This window comes from Poromitra crassiceps, assembly GCF_964638095.1.
Source record: "Poromitra crassiceps genome assembly, chromosome: 20".
Taxonomy (NCBI): Eukaryota; Metazoa; Chordata; class Actinopteri; order Beryciformes; family Melamphaidae; genus Poromitra; species Poromitra crassiceps.
In genome coordinates, this window is record NC_139637.1 from 29022147 (window position 1) to 29038558 (window position 16412).

General features: G+C 45.8%; 1 protein-coding gene across 2 annotated transcripts in view; it reads left to right on the top strand.

Moving 5' to 3' along the window:
• Positions 1 to 16412, top strand: part of rcc2 (regulator of chromosome condensation 2) — a 40608-nt gene that overhangs the window by 12411 nt on the left and 11785 nt on the right. For both annotated transcript variants that reach the window (XM_083656870.1, XM_083656871.1), the window contains exons 6-8: positions 4481 to 4569; positions 11017 to 11131; positions 15471 to 15637. In XM_083656870.1, coding sequence (XP_083512996.1) covers positions 4481 to 4569; positions 11017 to 11131; positions 15471 to 15637 — 371 coding nt within the window. The remainder of the gene's footprint in view (positions 1 to 4480; positions 4570 to 11016; positions 11132 to 15470; positions 15638 to 16412) is intronic.

Sequence of the window (16412 nt, forward strand, 5' to 3'; positions counted from 1 at the left end):
GGTAGGACAAACCACACCCTGGCTCTCACAGGTAGGATAACCACACCCTGGCTCTCACTGGTAGGACAAACCACACCCTGCCTCTCACAGGTAGGACAAACCACACCCTGGCTCTCACTGGTAGGACAGCCACACCCTGGCTCTCACAGGTAGGACAGCCACACCCTGGCTCTCACAGGTAGGACAGCCACACCCTGCCTCTCACAGGTGGCTACATCTAATAGCCAGTGTTTGCTGCTTGTGATCCAACTTGACGTGTGCTATTTTTCCTCTCCACAAAATGTTCCATCTTCTCCTGAAAACAGAATTTCATCCCAATTATGGAAAATGCTGCAGTATTCCACGTTTTACAGTTGATTCCATTTTTATTCTGCAAAATCATGTTTTCTATGTTTTCTTTCATCAGTTGCTCCTCACTTTCTGACTGTAATTATATATAAACTCCTCAAAAAGTTCGGAAACATTAATTCGGTCGATTATTTCTCCCCTTTAATAATACCAGTGGGTCTTGTATTTTATATCGTTGGAAAGCCTGATTAGTCACCTTTACAATGAGGTACAACTTGTAAGGATCGTGCATTCGTGGAATGAGCAACACAGCTGAACGTGTGGGTAGCGCCCCAAAAAAATGTGGCAAAATCCCCTGCAATATTCTTCTGTTCTTGTTTTGAGTTGGATGATTGGACTCTCCCACAGTAATAAAGAAAAAACAACACATATTGGCCATTTTTCCACTTTATTCATTTGACACTGTCAGGGACCTCAGTAGTGTGGAAGATCCATACGCAGCCACCAAGCCTACATAGGACTTACCACAGGGGCAGGTGATGAGGTAAATAACTGATTTGGTGTAACAGGTGATAACCCCTTTAATGGGGATGGGCTTACCGGTGTGGGGGTGCTGAAAGGTGCTACATCGGTGGGTGAAGTTACATTGAGCACAAGCCCCACAGCGGCGGTTACCATCTGGAATAGGTGCCAACACTGTTTGAGAAGGCACAACAGAAATAGGGGGTAAATCGGAGTTAACTAAACGATCTCTTAAATTAACACCTCGTTTGAAAACAACCAAAGGGGATCCTTAAAAATGTTCTGTAAACTAGTATCCGTTTTGAGTATATGCCAATGGTTATTGATAACCCCTTTAATCTGCTCAGAACATTTAGAATATTGGGTGGTCAAAATGATGGAGGGATTTTTGGTCTTAGCTTTTCTCTGGAAGAGATCATCCCTGGGTCTGTCGTTGATTCGTTTAACAGCTGTATTTATTTGAGTTGCCTTATACCCCCTTGAACTAAACTTGTCTTTCATGTCAGAAAGGTTTCTTTCAAAATCAGACTTTCTACTACAGATTATTTTTACTCTACAGAATTGGCTATATGGAAGGCTGTTTTTTAAAGGAAGAGGATGACAAGAGTCAGCTCAAGAGACTGTTGCGTGCAGCTTGGCACCTCCTTCTCGTGCTGGTCACCAACCTACAGTAGCCACATTTGGGTGCTGTGTGAGAGTGCAATCATCCAATCCACCAAGCAACTCAAAACGAGAGTGAATACCAACAGAAGAATAATTGCAGGGGATTTTGGCACATTTCTTTGAGGCGCTACCCACACGTTTAGCTGGGTTGCTCATTCCACGAATGCATGATCTTTACAAGTTGTACCTCGTTGTAAAGGTGACTAATCAGGCTTTCCAACAATATAAAATACAATACCAATTGGTATTATTAAAGGGGAGAAATAATCGACCGGAATAATGTTTCCAAACTTAATCTCACACATCTGAAAACCGTGAAGTCTTGCAGGCATTCATTTAGTTTAACACATTCACTGCCAGCCTTTTTTTTTTTTTACTGTAGGTAGGTTCTGCCAGAGTTTTTTTTTTGAGGATTCTGGCTCATTTTACAAGAGCCGAGGATTATTTTCTGCTTGGAGTTTGTGAACACAAAGTTCACAAAAGTACTAATAGAATGTGTGCTTTCTCTGTCTAAAAGAGTTAGTTTGTAGAGTTAGTAGTTATGTAGATATTAGCCGTTGAGTACAGCATGGTTTCAGCGTCTGAGAGTGAAAGCTGAGATAATCGCAGTTTTGTGAAATTCAATCAAACAGGCAGAACAGTCACTTTAACCATTTATTTTTGGCATCAGTGAGAGATCAGACATCTAAACAATATAGTTCTGAACGCCCTCTCCTTCAAACTCCTCCCTCCGTGGGCGTGTCTGGTGGCTTTCAGCCTGCGTTTGTCACAAGCGAGTGTTCTGCTGCTGCGAGTTTGAGCAGCCTCCCTCCTTGGCAGCGAGTGTGGATAGGGCTCACTTGTTTCTTGGGTTTGAGAGCTTTGATGAAGCTTTGTGCGATTCTAGGCTTTATGCTGCGTGTAGCAAAGCTAGTGTGCTCGCTGGGGGCAAAGCTTTGGGGCTTGCCTCGTGAAGTGTGCTGGATCGTGTATGAAGGCTCACGCGCTCTGATCGGTCAGAATCACGGAGATGGAGATAGGGACCGACTGGTCAGTCCTGGGACGCGGTTGAATTACCACTGTTGACCTGTCTGTGTGTAAGGCAGTCGATCACCAGGGCCTGGCTGGTTGTAAGACAGCAGGGGTTCAATTCGGGTCCGCAATAGGTTGTGCTAATGGTTGACATTATTAGGGATGTAATCTCGAAGGAATCAAGCAGGAACCTCTCGGATGAGTTTGCTGGTGGCTACGGATGAGTTCCTGCCCCGGTTGGATCGTCTGGTCGGAGTGTAGGGGGTCTGGCCCTTTAGTACTACTCCGAACCCTGGATACTCTGCGGTATCCAGATCCGATCTGGTGGGGGAAGGGTTGCTCCTCTGGTCGGTGAGGTGCCATGACCAGAGCGAGCTCACCTGACGTCGAAGGAATCAAGCAGGAACCTCTCGGATGTGGTTTTTCCTGGTGGCTACGGATGAGTTCCTGCCCCGGTTGGATCGTCTGGTCGGAGTGTAGGGGGTCTGGCCCTTTAGTACTGGTCCGAACCCTGGATACTTGGCTGTATCCAGATTCGATCTGGTGGGGGAAGGGTTGCTCCTCTGGTCGACGAGGTGTCGTGACCAGGGCGAGCTCACCCGACTCCTGCTCCATCTCTGAGCGTCGCAAGTCCTCGATCCGGCTCGAAGGACCAAATTGTAGCGAAGCTTGTTGGCTCGCTGGGGGCAAAGCTTTGGGGCTTGCCTCGTGAAGTGTGCTGGATCGTGGATGAAGGCTCACGCGCTCTGATCGGTCAGAATCACGGAGATGGAGATAGGGACCGACATGTCGGTCCTGGGACGCGGTTGAAATACCACTGGGATGACTGGGTGTAAGGCAATCAGGCACCAGGGCCTGGCCGGTTGGAAGATGGCCAGGATTCAGTTCGGGTCCGGATTTAGTTGTGCTAATGGTTGACATTATTAGGGGAGTAAGAAATACCCGAATCAAGCAGGAATCTCTCGGATGTGGCCGGAATCTCTTGGATGAGGTGAATTAAGCATAGCGTCACAGGACACCTGGCTTATATGCCCGCGTTTTGGTGTATGACATCACGTCATTGGTGATGTCACAACGTTCTAGGGAGCTATGACATCATCGATGTTATGTCTGACATTGCCGATGACCTCACAGGTGAACTCTATGCTATTACATCATTGGTGTCATTGTTGATGATGTCATCATCATTACGTGGTGGCGCGCCGGCTGGTGGGCATCGACTGCCCCAAGAACAGGCCTGACGGTGGGCCATTATGGGCCCTTTTCTACACTGCGTGTTTCAAACTGTGTTTTCCACCCAGTCTATTTTTGGAATCCCCCACCGCCAGCTCCCAGCGCGATAATGCGCGAAAGTGAAAGCGTTTTCGCCAATCCATTTTACAGTAGAGAATGGTTTCCTCGCGCGTTACCCTACAGTTTTGGCTCTGCTTTTCCTAGTGTGGAGAGCACTGTCGCCACTTAGTGGGTCCGTGGAATGGGTTGTACACGTTCGCTGACTCCAATATTTTTTATAGGAGACGGGGGGAGCGTTGATCCACGCCCGACCGTCAATTTTTTTTTTTTAAGACGAGATATCTCGTCTTTGGCAGTCAACGGTTGGATTCTGTAAGACGAGATATCTCGTCATTGGCAGTGAACGTGTTAACAGACATTGAGAGTTCCTTTGAGTTAAGTTGTGTGGACCAGTGATGTCATTCATGCACAAATGACATCACTGGTCCACAACTTAACTCAAATCAACTCTCAATGTCTGTTAAACGAAATGAATGGCTGCAAAATTGTTTATAATTTTCTGATATACTACTGATTTGTAATGATTCAAAGCTGGTTAAAAATCGGTGGAGTGTTCCTTTAACATTATCATGTTATTAAATGAGATTTGGAATTGCAATTCTGATAATGCACTGGACCCTTTGATATATCACTAACATCAGTGCACAGCTTGTGAAGGCCTGTACATGCTGGTGTGTTTGGTGACGTGCTGGTGTTTCCCCAGAGGGTGGCGCTGTTTACTCATTTGGAGAGAACAAGATGGGCCAGCTTGGCCAGGGCAACCAGACTGATGCCGTCCTTAGCCCAGCACCGGTAAGCCTCCGCTGCCTCCTCTAACACACTGTCAACTAGTCCTCACTGCCTCTAACACACTGTCAACTAGTCCTCACTGCCTCCTCTAACACACTGTCAACTAGTCCTCACTGCCTCCTCTAACACACTGTCAACTAGTCCTCACTGCCTCCTCTAACACACTGTCAACTAGTCCTCACTGCCTCCTCTAACACACTGTCAACTAGTCCTCACTGCCTCTAACACACTGTCAACTAGTCCTCACTGCCTCTAACACACTGTCAACTAGTCCTCACTGCCTCCTCTAACACACTGTCAACTAGTCCTCACTGCCTCCTCTAACACACTGTCAACTAGTCCTCACTGCCTCCTCTAACACACTGTCAAATAGTCCTCACTGCCTCCTCTAACACACTGTCAACTAGTCCTCACTGCCTCCTCTAACACACTGTCAACTAGTCCTCACTGCCTCCTCTAACACACTGTCAACTAGTCCTCACTGCCTCTAACACACTGTCAACTAGTCCTCACTGCCTCCTCTAACACACTGTCAACTAGTCCTCACTGCCTCCTCTAACACACTGTCAACTAGTCCTCACTGCCTCTAACACACTGTCAACTAGTCCTCACTGCCTCCTCTAACACACTGTCAACTAGTCCTCACTGCCTCTAACACACTGTCAAATAGTCCTCACTGCCTCTAACACACTGTCAACTAGTCCTCACTGCCTCCTCTAACACACTGTCAACTAGTCCTCACTGCCTCCTCTAACACACTGTCAACTAGTCCTCACTGCCTCCTTTAACACACTGTCAACTAGTCCTCACTGCCTCCTTTAACACACTGTCAACTAGTCCTCACTGCCTCCTCTAACACACTGTCAACTAGTCCTCACTGCCTCCTCTAACACACTGTCAACTAGTCCTCACTGCCTCTAACACACTGTCAACTAGTCCTCACTGCCTCCTCTAACACACTGTCAACTAGTCCTCACTGCCTCTAACACACTGTCAACTAGTCCTCACTGCCTCCTCTAACACACTGTCAACTAGTCCTCACTGCCTCTAACACACTGTCAAATAGTCCTCACTGCCTCTAACACACTGTCAACTAGTCCTCACTGCCTCCTCTAACACACTGTCAACTAGTCCTCACTGCCTCCTCTAACACACTGTCAACTAGTCCTCACTGCCTCCTTTAACACACTGTCAACTAGTCCTCACTGCCTCCTTTAACACACTGTCAACTAGTCCTCACTGCCTCCTCTAACACACTGTCAACTAGTCCTCACTGCCTCCTCTAACACACTGTCAACTAGTCCTCACTGCCTCCTCTAACACACTGTCAACTAGTCCTCACTGCCTCCTCTAACACACTGTCAACTAGTCCTCACTGCCTCCTCTAACACACTGTCAACTAGTCCTCACTGCCTCCTTTAACACACTGTCAACTAGTCCTCACTGCCTCCTCTAACACACTGTCAACTAGTCCTCACTGCCTCCTCTAACACACTGTCAACTAGTCCTCACTGCCTCTAACACACTGTCAACTAGTCCTCACTGCCTCCTCTAACACACTGTCAACTAGTCCTCACTGCCTCTAACACACTGTCAACTAGTCCTCACTGCCTCCTTTAACACACTGTCAACTAGTCCTCACTGCCTCCTTTAACACACTGTCAACTAGTCCTCACTGCCTCCTCTAACACACTGTCAACTAGTCCTCACTGCCTCCTCTAACACACTGTCAACTAGTCCTCACTGCCTCCTCTAACACACTGTCAACTAGTCCTCACTGCCTCCTTTAACACACTGTCAACTAGTCCTCACTGCCTCCTCTAACACACTGTCAACTAGTCCTCACTGCCTCCTCTAACACACTGTCAACTAGTCCTCACTGCCTCTAACACACTGTCAACTAGTCCTCACTGGCTCCTCTAACACACTGTCAACTAGTCCTCACTGCCTCCTTTAACACACTGTCAACTAGTCCTCACTGCCTCCTCTAACACACTGTCAACTAGTCCTCACTGCCTCTAACACACTGTCAACTAGTCCTCACTGCCTCTAACACACTGTCAACTAGTCCTCACTGCCTCCTCTAACACACTGTCAACTAGTCCTCACTGCCTCCTTAACACACTGTCAACTAGTCCTCACTGCCTCCTCTAACACACTGTCAACTAGTCCTCACTGCCTCCTTAACACACTGTCAACTAGTCCTCACTGCCTCCTCTAACACACTGTCAACTAGTCCTCACTGCCTCCTCTAACACACTGTCAACTAGTCCTCACTGCCTCCTCTAACACACTGTCAACTAGTCCTCACTTCCTCCTCTAACACACTGTCAACTAGTCCTCACTGCCTCCTTAACACACTGTCAACTAGTCCTCACTGCCTCCTCTAACACACTGTCAACTAGTCCTCACTGCCTCCTCTAACACACTGTCAAATAGTCCTCACTGCCTCTAACACACTGTCAACTAGTCCTCACTGCCTCTAACACACGGTCAACTAGTCCTCACTGCCTCTAACACACTGTCAACTAGTCCTCACTGCCTCCTCTAACACACTGTCAACTAGTCCTCACTGCCTCCTCTAACACACTGTCAACTAGTCCTCACTGCCTCTAACACACTGTCAACTAGTCCTCACTGCCTCCTCTAACACACTGTCAACTAGTCCTCACTGCCTCCTTAACACACTGTCAACTAGTCCTCACTGCCTCTAACACACTGTCAACTAGTCCTCACTGCCTCTAACACACTGTCAACTAGTCCTCACTGCCTCTAACACACGGTCAACTAGTCCTCACTGCCTCTAACACACTGTCAACTAGTCCTCACTGCCTCCTTAAAGGATGGGTTTTCCGTGGGGAATATGAATATATATTAAATCTCACGCCCCTAAGGTTTTCGAATCCGTTGAAATTCTTGAAATTGGAGCTTCACTCCCAGAGATATCAAGCATCTCTCACATATTTTTTGGGCCAGCCGACGCGTTTCGCGTCATCTGGCCTAAGTCCGCCTTGCGGAAGTCGTGCACCTATGAACTACAACTGTTGTTGGCCATGGTCCCGCCTCTAGAGGTCCTCCACGCCCCTTCAGAGGCCTTGACAAAAACCAAAAGGCAGCCATCTTTCCAACCGCCTAGCCTGCTGTAGCTAATATTAGCTTCCCATAGTTCCTTGCAAAGAGACCATTATCTCGGGAACGGAAGCACTAATCGACACGGGACTGGCGGCATTGGAAAGCTCGTCAAATTTTACATCTAGTAGTAGGTGGGTTGAAGTAACGAAATCAACGCTGAGCAATGTACCCGTTTTTACACATTTTTACAGAAAATAGTTACAACATCAGATGCGCGTAACTCCTACGAAAATGCCTTAAATTGCATGAAATTTTTTTTATGAAGACATCTCCCGACATATATACTACCGTTTACATTTGGTGCAATTTGGAGGCAATTTTATTTTCGATTTATTTCTTGTTCTTTGTATATTTTATTGTCGAAGCCTTCTTCTTCTTCTTCTTTGAGTTTTATGGCGGTTGGCAAACATATATGTGCATTACCGCCACCTACTGGAGTTTGATATCAGCCAAATGCCTGAGGGGTGGGCATAAAAACGAAGGCCACGCGAGCCCAGTGCATTGTGGGAAATGTAGTATTTCGAGTCCCCGCACCCGCACCTCCCCCCCACCACCCCCCCCCCACACACAGAGTGGATTTCGGTTGATATCTCTGTGAGTAAACCTCCAATTTCAAAAATTTCAACGGATTCGAAAACCTTAGGGGCGTGAGATTTAATATATATTCATATTCCCCACGGAAAACCCATCCTTTAACACACTGTCAACTAGTCCTCACTGCCTCTAACACACGGTCAACTAGTCCTCACTGCCTCTAACACACGGTCAACTAGTCCTCACTGCCTCCTCTAACACACTGTCAACTAGTCCTCACTGCCTCTAACACACTGTCAACTAGTCCTCACTGCCTCCTTAACACACTGTCAACTAGTCCTCACTGCCTCTAACACACTGTCAACTAGTCCTCACTGCCTCTAACACACTGTCAACTAGTCCTCACTGCCTCTAACACACGGTCAACTAGTCCTCACTGCCTCCTCTAACACACTGTCAACTAGTCCTCACTGCCTCTAACACACTGTCAACTAGTCCTCACTGCCTCTAACACACTCAGTACGTTTACATTAGGGGTGGGGGAAAAAATCGATACACCACAGTATCGCGATATTTTGCCTGACGATATCGTATCGATATTTGGACGCCAAATATCGATATTGCAAAATTTTTTTTTTTTTTTTTTTTTTTTTTTGCAGGCCATGCCAGGCCACCGGGCTACTATAAACTTTAGTTCCAAGGCCAGCAGTAAACAAACGGTAGCATATTTTCATTTTGTTTTAACAGTAACAGTTTTGTCATAACAGTCATTTACAAATTCCCCAGTTACTGAATGGGCTGCACAAAATGTTTTGTGTAAGTGAAGTGAAGTTGCAAAAACTACATAAGTACAGTAGTCCACACACACATCCAGTTAAGGTGGACTGTAAGTAGACTGTAACAAACAGTTCAGTTTGTCAGGTGCATGCAACTATGACATGACTTTATGAAAGTTGTTGGTCTGTCTACTTGACAATGTTGCTGCAATAAAATGGTTGAAGTCAGATGTACAGACTGAAAAATTGTTCTTATATAAACCAGATGTTGACAAAGTTTTCCTTTGGGGACATAATTTGCAGTTGAAAAAGTAAGAAATCGCAATATATCGAAATATCGCAATATTCAATATATCGCAATATCGATATATCGCAATATCGAAAATATCGCAGTATCGCAATACTATCGTATCGTGACTCAAGTATCGTTTCAGTATCGTATCGTGGGCATCTGGTGATTCCCACCCCTAGTTTACATGCACATTTAAGTCGAGCTGTGGTTATAGCTTGATTAGGCTATTCTGACTACTGTCCTTGTCCAGGTATACATGCACGGGTGGGAATTAGATTTTTTTTTATGGCATCACGTTGCCTCTGCTACAATATACAATATGCACTCTTCCCCCACAGGTTCACAGCAAGTCTTAATAATGCAGCTATTTCATTCAAAAAGATGATATAATTATACAAACGTTTCCCCTCAAAATGATCACGTCTGGCTCATATAATAGTGTGGCAGTGTGTTTATGTTGAGACGCTGCCCTGTGTGTATTTTACTGATAGGTTTTGCTGTGTTCATGTGGTCGAGCGAGGTTGTGTTTATGTGGAGAGAATGCCGATAAACAAACGTTCAAACGCAGGGATGGTCAGGTAACACAAAGTTGCCCCTTGTTAGTTCAATACAGTTGAAACTAGGGGTGTCACAATATATCGTCCCACGAAATTTCGCGATAGTAAAACGTCACGATATGTATCGTTGAGATGAAATCTCATATCGCAAAAAAAAAAAAAAAAAAAAAATCTTTTTTTTTTTTTTTTTTTTCTTCAAAAAATAGACTAAGAAACGTCTTTGTTTGTTGAAGTTCAATGTGTGGAAAGTAGTTCAGTTGAACAAGTCTCTGAAGAGACACATGAGAAGTTATACAGGAGAGAAACCATTCAATTGAGTTTCTGGCAAAACTGTTTACTTGACAGGAAAAACTGAAGATGCATAAAAAATAGATTAAGAAAAGTCTTGTTGTTTGAGTTTGAAGAAAAACTGAAGATGCATAATGAGAATTTATACTGCTGAGAAACCTTTTAGTTCAAAGTAAATCTAAGTGATGGTGTAACTCATTCTATTTCAAGATAAGCCTTATCTCCAATCTCATGTTTTTTCTAGTTGTTATTGTAATAACAATTTCCCACAACAGCATGTTTTGTATTTGTGCATTTCAAATAAAATACTACTTTTCCAGTCATATATTGTCATTATTCAAGTTTAAAAAAATATTGTTAAAATCGTATCGTATCGTATCGTTATCGTGAACCCAGTATCGTGATACGTATCGTATCGTGAACTGAGTGTATCGTGACACCCCTAGTTGAAACTAATTCCATTAAAAAAATATTTTTTCTATACACAGATTTAGCTCTACGTCAACGAACTTCACATTTAGCTTTAGCTAATCGCTCCCTGGCTGCTAACATAACAGTTTTACACGCTGTTCGACTTCCGGGTCAAAGTACGTCGGCGCATGCGCTGATCGCCTCGTCCAGGTCCATGCCGACTATCAATCGCATTATCTGGGTGTGTTAGTTGGACTTTTATAACTTCGATTTCAGTCGAGCTAACACGTTTACATGCATTTAAAACACAATAATTATATTTTTTTAAGTGCATGTATACGTACTGACTGTCAACTAGCCCCCGCTGCCTGTCATGTCCTCTTTAAACTGAAGTGATATGTTGGTGGGAGGTTAAGTTTTTAACATGATTTTTAATGAAAGGACATTTCTCTGTGTACAGATTTCGTATAATGGCCAACCGCTGGTGAAGCTGGCTTGTGGTGCGGAGTTCAGCATGGTGGTGGACTGCAAAGGGAATATGTACTCATTTGGCTGCCCAGAGTACGGACAGCTAGGTATGCTCACAACAAACAAGCTAATCACAGCTAATCGCACCTTCTGCTTTGTTGAAAGTGTTGACGTTAATGAACAGTAGGGGGCGATAGTGTTGGTACTACCAGTGTTGACAGTAGATGCCAGCTAATGTTGAAGGTTCATTCAATCTGATAGCGGTGTGCATGCAAATAAGTGAAAATGTTGTAGTAAAACAAAAGATCGACATGGAAAACTTAAAATAAGGGTTAAAAATAGCACCTCAACACTTGTAGCCCCATGACCATATTTCATTGCTATCTTGTTAAATATGATGATCCGTTGATGGATTATTGTTAGGCTTGAGTCTCATTAGGATTTTACCGATTCCGGTGCCATTTTCAATTCTCCTTGTAGATCAATTCCCTTATCGATTCCTACTACATACATGTTCAGGTTTAACTGAATAGCTCACCCAAAAATGAAAATTCTGTGTACTCCCCCCCCCCCCCCCCCATGCCAGTAGGAAATTGGGTAGGTTGGTAGGTTGGTATATGTTGGTAGGTTGGTAGTCCATACATGTCATGGAATTCTCTGCAATAAGTAGATTACAGCTTTCCTCAAAACAACCGAACTTGCTGGAGACCTGTCTGGATTTTAAAGACTCAGTTTATGAAACAATGTTTATAGACAGCCATACAAACTGTAATTAATAAATGTTGCTCGTTACTAATGCAATACAAGTTGAATTGAGCCCTGTGACGCTGTCGGCATAGGTTGCTGAGGCTGAACATTAATATAATAATAATGAATGTAATAATGTCGGTTCAGCTGTTTAGCCTGAAATCAAACCGGTTTAAGCTCATACACCGGTTTAAGCTCATACACCGGACCGAACCAGCAAAACCGGAAATGGACCCATGCCTAGTCGGGACCAGTGTGCATATAGAGAGGCAAAGTGGAACGTCACTTCCTGCTTCAGCACTGTACCAGAGATTTTCATCCGCCATTTATTTTCCCATAGACATTTAGTAAAACGCTTAGTCGAACCAAACGGTTCAGCTAACGCTATAACCGGGAGAGACCATAGAACATTTCACTCGGACCAAAACAAAAAATAAACATCGAAAAAATATTTTCTTTAAACCCGCATTTTTTTTTACGTTTTGGTCCCAGTGAAATGTTATGCGATCTCTCCTGAACCGTTTGGTTTGAACCAGTAAAACTATTTTTATATGCATTTTACAAAATGTCTATGGGAAAATAAATGGCGGATGAAAATCTCTGGTACAGTGCTGAAGCAGGAAGTAGGCGGTCACTTTGCATATGGTGACAGGCTCAGCGATTGTGTGTGAGAGAGAGAGACACGCACACAGAGGAAGGGAGACACAAAGGAACGTGCATCTAAAGTTCTGAACGGACCTGTTTAGAACCGCTCTGAAATCCCCAAATCTCAACGGATGGCTGTCACTTCACCGGCTTCAGAGGCTACAATCAATCTTATCGCAGAAGAAGCTGGCTCCGAGGAGACCATGATGACTCCTTGCCATTTGCCATACGAGAGGTAGCCTAACGTTAAATTGACGACTGCAATCATGCAAAAAATCCCTCCCAAAATAATCCACACAGTTTCACCAGTCACCAAAACATGTGATGTGTAGAATGAAGATGTTCTGGTCCTCGGCCTATATTACGCATAGCGAGCAGCTGGCAACGGGAGCTCGTTTAATCCAAAAATGCACGAGACTTCCTGCATTTGGGTCGGATCGGGTTCAGATCACGTTCTCACCAGAAACGAACCGTACTGGAGTTCATTTGGAACCGCACCGAGACCCCCTCTTTCAACAGGTCTCGGTCCACTTGTTTGGTCCGCTTTTGGTGCTGCTTTCACACCTCCCCAAATGAACCGCACCGAGGGGGGAAACCAACTCTAGTGCGATTCAATCAAACGAGGCAGGTGTGAAATCGCCCTTATATGCCCATTTCATAAGTGCAGTGTGGCACCCCCTATTGGTTGAAGTCTTTTTTCCCCCCACTGAAATTGTCTGACAGTATATCGCACTTAAATGTGAGGTTTATTACATTTGTAAGGATTGGAGTACAGCGGCCCTCCTTTTCTGTTTATGATGGGTTAAGTATCAAATACCAACTCGGGAATTCCAAAAATTGACTGGTAACATCCTGTATTCGATCAAATATGATGTGAAGCCAGGACTCTACCTGTCCCTCTGATCGCTGTCAATGCAGGACACAACTCTGACCCCTCTGAATGCAGGACACAACTCTGACCCCTCTGATCACTCTCAATGCAGGACACAACTCTGACCCCTCTGATCACTCTCAATGCAGGACACAACTCTGACCCCTCTGATCGCTCTCAATGCAGGACACAACTCTGACCCCTCTGATCGCTCTCAATGCAGGACACCACTCTGACCCCTCTCAATGCAGGACACCACTCTGACCCCTCTGACCACTCTCAATGCAGGACACAACTCTGACCCCTCTGATCACTCTCAATGCAGGACACAACTCTGACCCCTCTGAATGCAGGACACAACTCTGACCCCTCTGAATGCAGGACACCACTCTGACCCCTCTGATCGCTCTCAATGCAGGACACAACTCTGACCCCTCTGATCGCTCTCAATGCAGGACACCACTCTGACCCCTCTGATCGCTCTCAATGCAGGACACAACTCTGACCCCTCTGATCGCTCTCAATGCAGGACACAACTCTGACCCCTCTGATCGCTCTCAATGCAGGACACAACTCTGACCCCTCTGATCGCTCTCAATGCAGGACACAACTCTGACCCCTCTGATCACTCTCAATGCAGGACACAACTCTGACCCCTCTGACCGCTCTCAATGCAGGACACAACTCTGACCCCTCTGACCGCTCTCAATGCAGGACACAACTCTGACCCCTCTGATCACTCTCAATGCAGGACACAACTCTGACCCCTCTGATCACTCTCAATGCAGGACACAACTCTGACCCCTCTGATCGCTCTCAATGCAGGACACAACTCTGACCCCTCTGATCACTCTCAATGCAGGACACAACTCTGACCCCTCTGATCACTCAATGCAGGACACAACTCTGACCCCTCTGATCGCTCTCAATGCAGGACACAACTCTGACCCCTCTGATCGCTCTCAATGCAGGACACAACTCTGACCCCTCTGATCGCTCTCAATGCAGGACACAACTCTGACCCCTCTGATCGCTCTCAATGCAGGACACAACTCTGACCCCTCTGATCGCTCTCAATGCAGGACACAACTCTGACCCCTCTGATCGCTCTCAATGCAGGACACAACTCTGACCCCTCTGATCGCTCTCAATGCAGGACACAACTCTGACCCCTCTGATCGCTCTCAATGCAGGACACAACTCTGACCCCTCTGATCACTCTCAATGCAGGACACAACTCTGACCCCTCTGATCGCTCTCAATGCAGGACACAACTCTGACCCCTCTGATCGCTCTCAATGCAGGACACAACTCTGACCCCTCTGATCGCTCTCAATGCAGGACACAACTCTGACCCCTCTGATCGCTCTCAATGCAGGACACAACTCTGACCCCTCTGATCGCTCTCAATGCAGGACACAACTCTGACCCCTCTGATCGCTCTCAATGCAGGACACAACTCTGACCCCTCTGATCGCTCTCAATGCAGGACACAACTCTGACCCCTCTGATCGCTCTCAATGCAGGACACAACTCTGACCCCTCTGATCACTCTGAATGCAGGACACAACTCTGACCCCTCTGATCACTCTCAATGCAGGACACAACTCTGACCCCTCTGATCGCTCTCAATGCAGGACACAACTCTGACCCCTCTGATCGCTCTCAATGCAGGACACAACTCTGACCCCTCTGATCGCTCTCAATGCAGGACACAACTCTGACCCCTCTGATCGCTCTCAATGCAGGACACAACTCTGACCCCTCTGATCGCTCTCAATGCAGGACACAACTCTGACCCCTCTGATCGCTCTCAATGCAGGACACAACTCTGACCCCTCTGATCACTCTCAATGCAGGACACAACTCTGACCCCTCTGATCGCTCTCAATGCAGGACACAACTCTGACCCCTCTGAATGCAGGACACAACTCTGACCCCTCTGATCGCTCCCAATGCAGGACACAACTCTGACCCCTCTGATCACTCTCAATGCAGGACACAACTCTGACCCCTCTGATCGCTCTCAATGCAGGACACAACTCTGACCCCTCTGATCGCTCTCAATGCAGGACACAACTCTGACCCCTCTGATCACTCTCAATGCAGGACACAACTCTGACCCCTCTGATCACTCTCAATGCAGGACACAACTCTGACCCCTCTGATCACTCTCAATGCAGGACACAACTCCGATGGGAAGTTCCTTGCTCGTGCCCATAAAATGGAGTTTGACTGTGAGCTCATCCCCCGCCGGGTTGCCATCTTCATTGAGAAGACCAAGGATGGTCAAATTACGCCCGTGCCCAATGTGGTGGTCCGAGATGTGGCCTGCGGGGCCAACCATGTGGTGAGGACACACACTCTACTGTTTTCTCTCTTATTTTAACCATGTGGTGAGGACACACACTCTACTGTTTTCTCTCTATTCTTTAACCATGTGGTGAGGACACACACTCTACTGTTTTCTCTCTTATTTTAACCATGTGGTGAGGACACACACTCTACTGTTTTCTCTCTATTCTTTAACCATGTGGTGAGGACACACACTCAACTGTTTTCTCTCTTATTTTAACCATGTGGTGAGGACACACACTCTACTGTTTTCTCTCTTATTTTAACCATGTGGTGAGGGCACACACTCTACTGTTTTCTCTCTTATTTTAACCATGTGGTGAGGACACACACTCAACTGTTTTCTCTCTTATTTTAACCATGTGGTGAGGGCACACACTCTACTGTTTTCTCTCTATTCTTTAACCATGTGGTGAGGACACACACTCTACTGTTTTCTCTCTTATTTTAACCATGTGGTGAGGACACACACTCTACTGTTTTCTCTCTATTCTTTAACCATGTGGTGAGGACACACACTCTACTGTTTTCTCTCTTATTTTAACCATGTGGTGAGGACACACACTCAACTGTTTTCTCTCTTATTTTAACCATGTGGTGAGGACACACACTCTACTGTTTTCTCTCTATTCTTTAACCATGTGGTGAGGACACACACTCTACTGTTTTCTCTCTTATTTTAACCATGTGGTGAGGACACACACTCTACTGTTTTCTCTCTATTCTTTAACCATGTGGTGAGGACACACACTCAACTGTTTTCTCTCTTA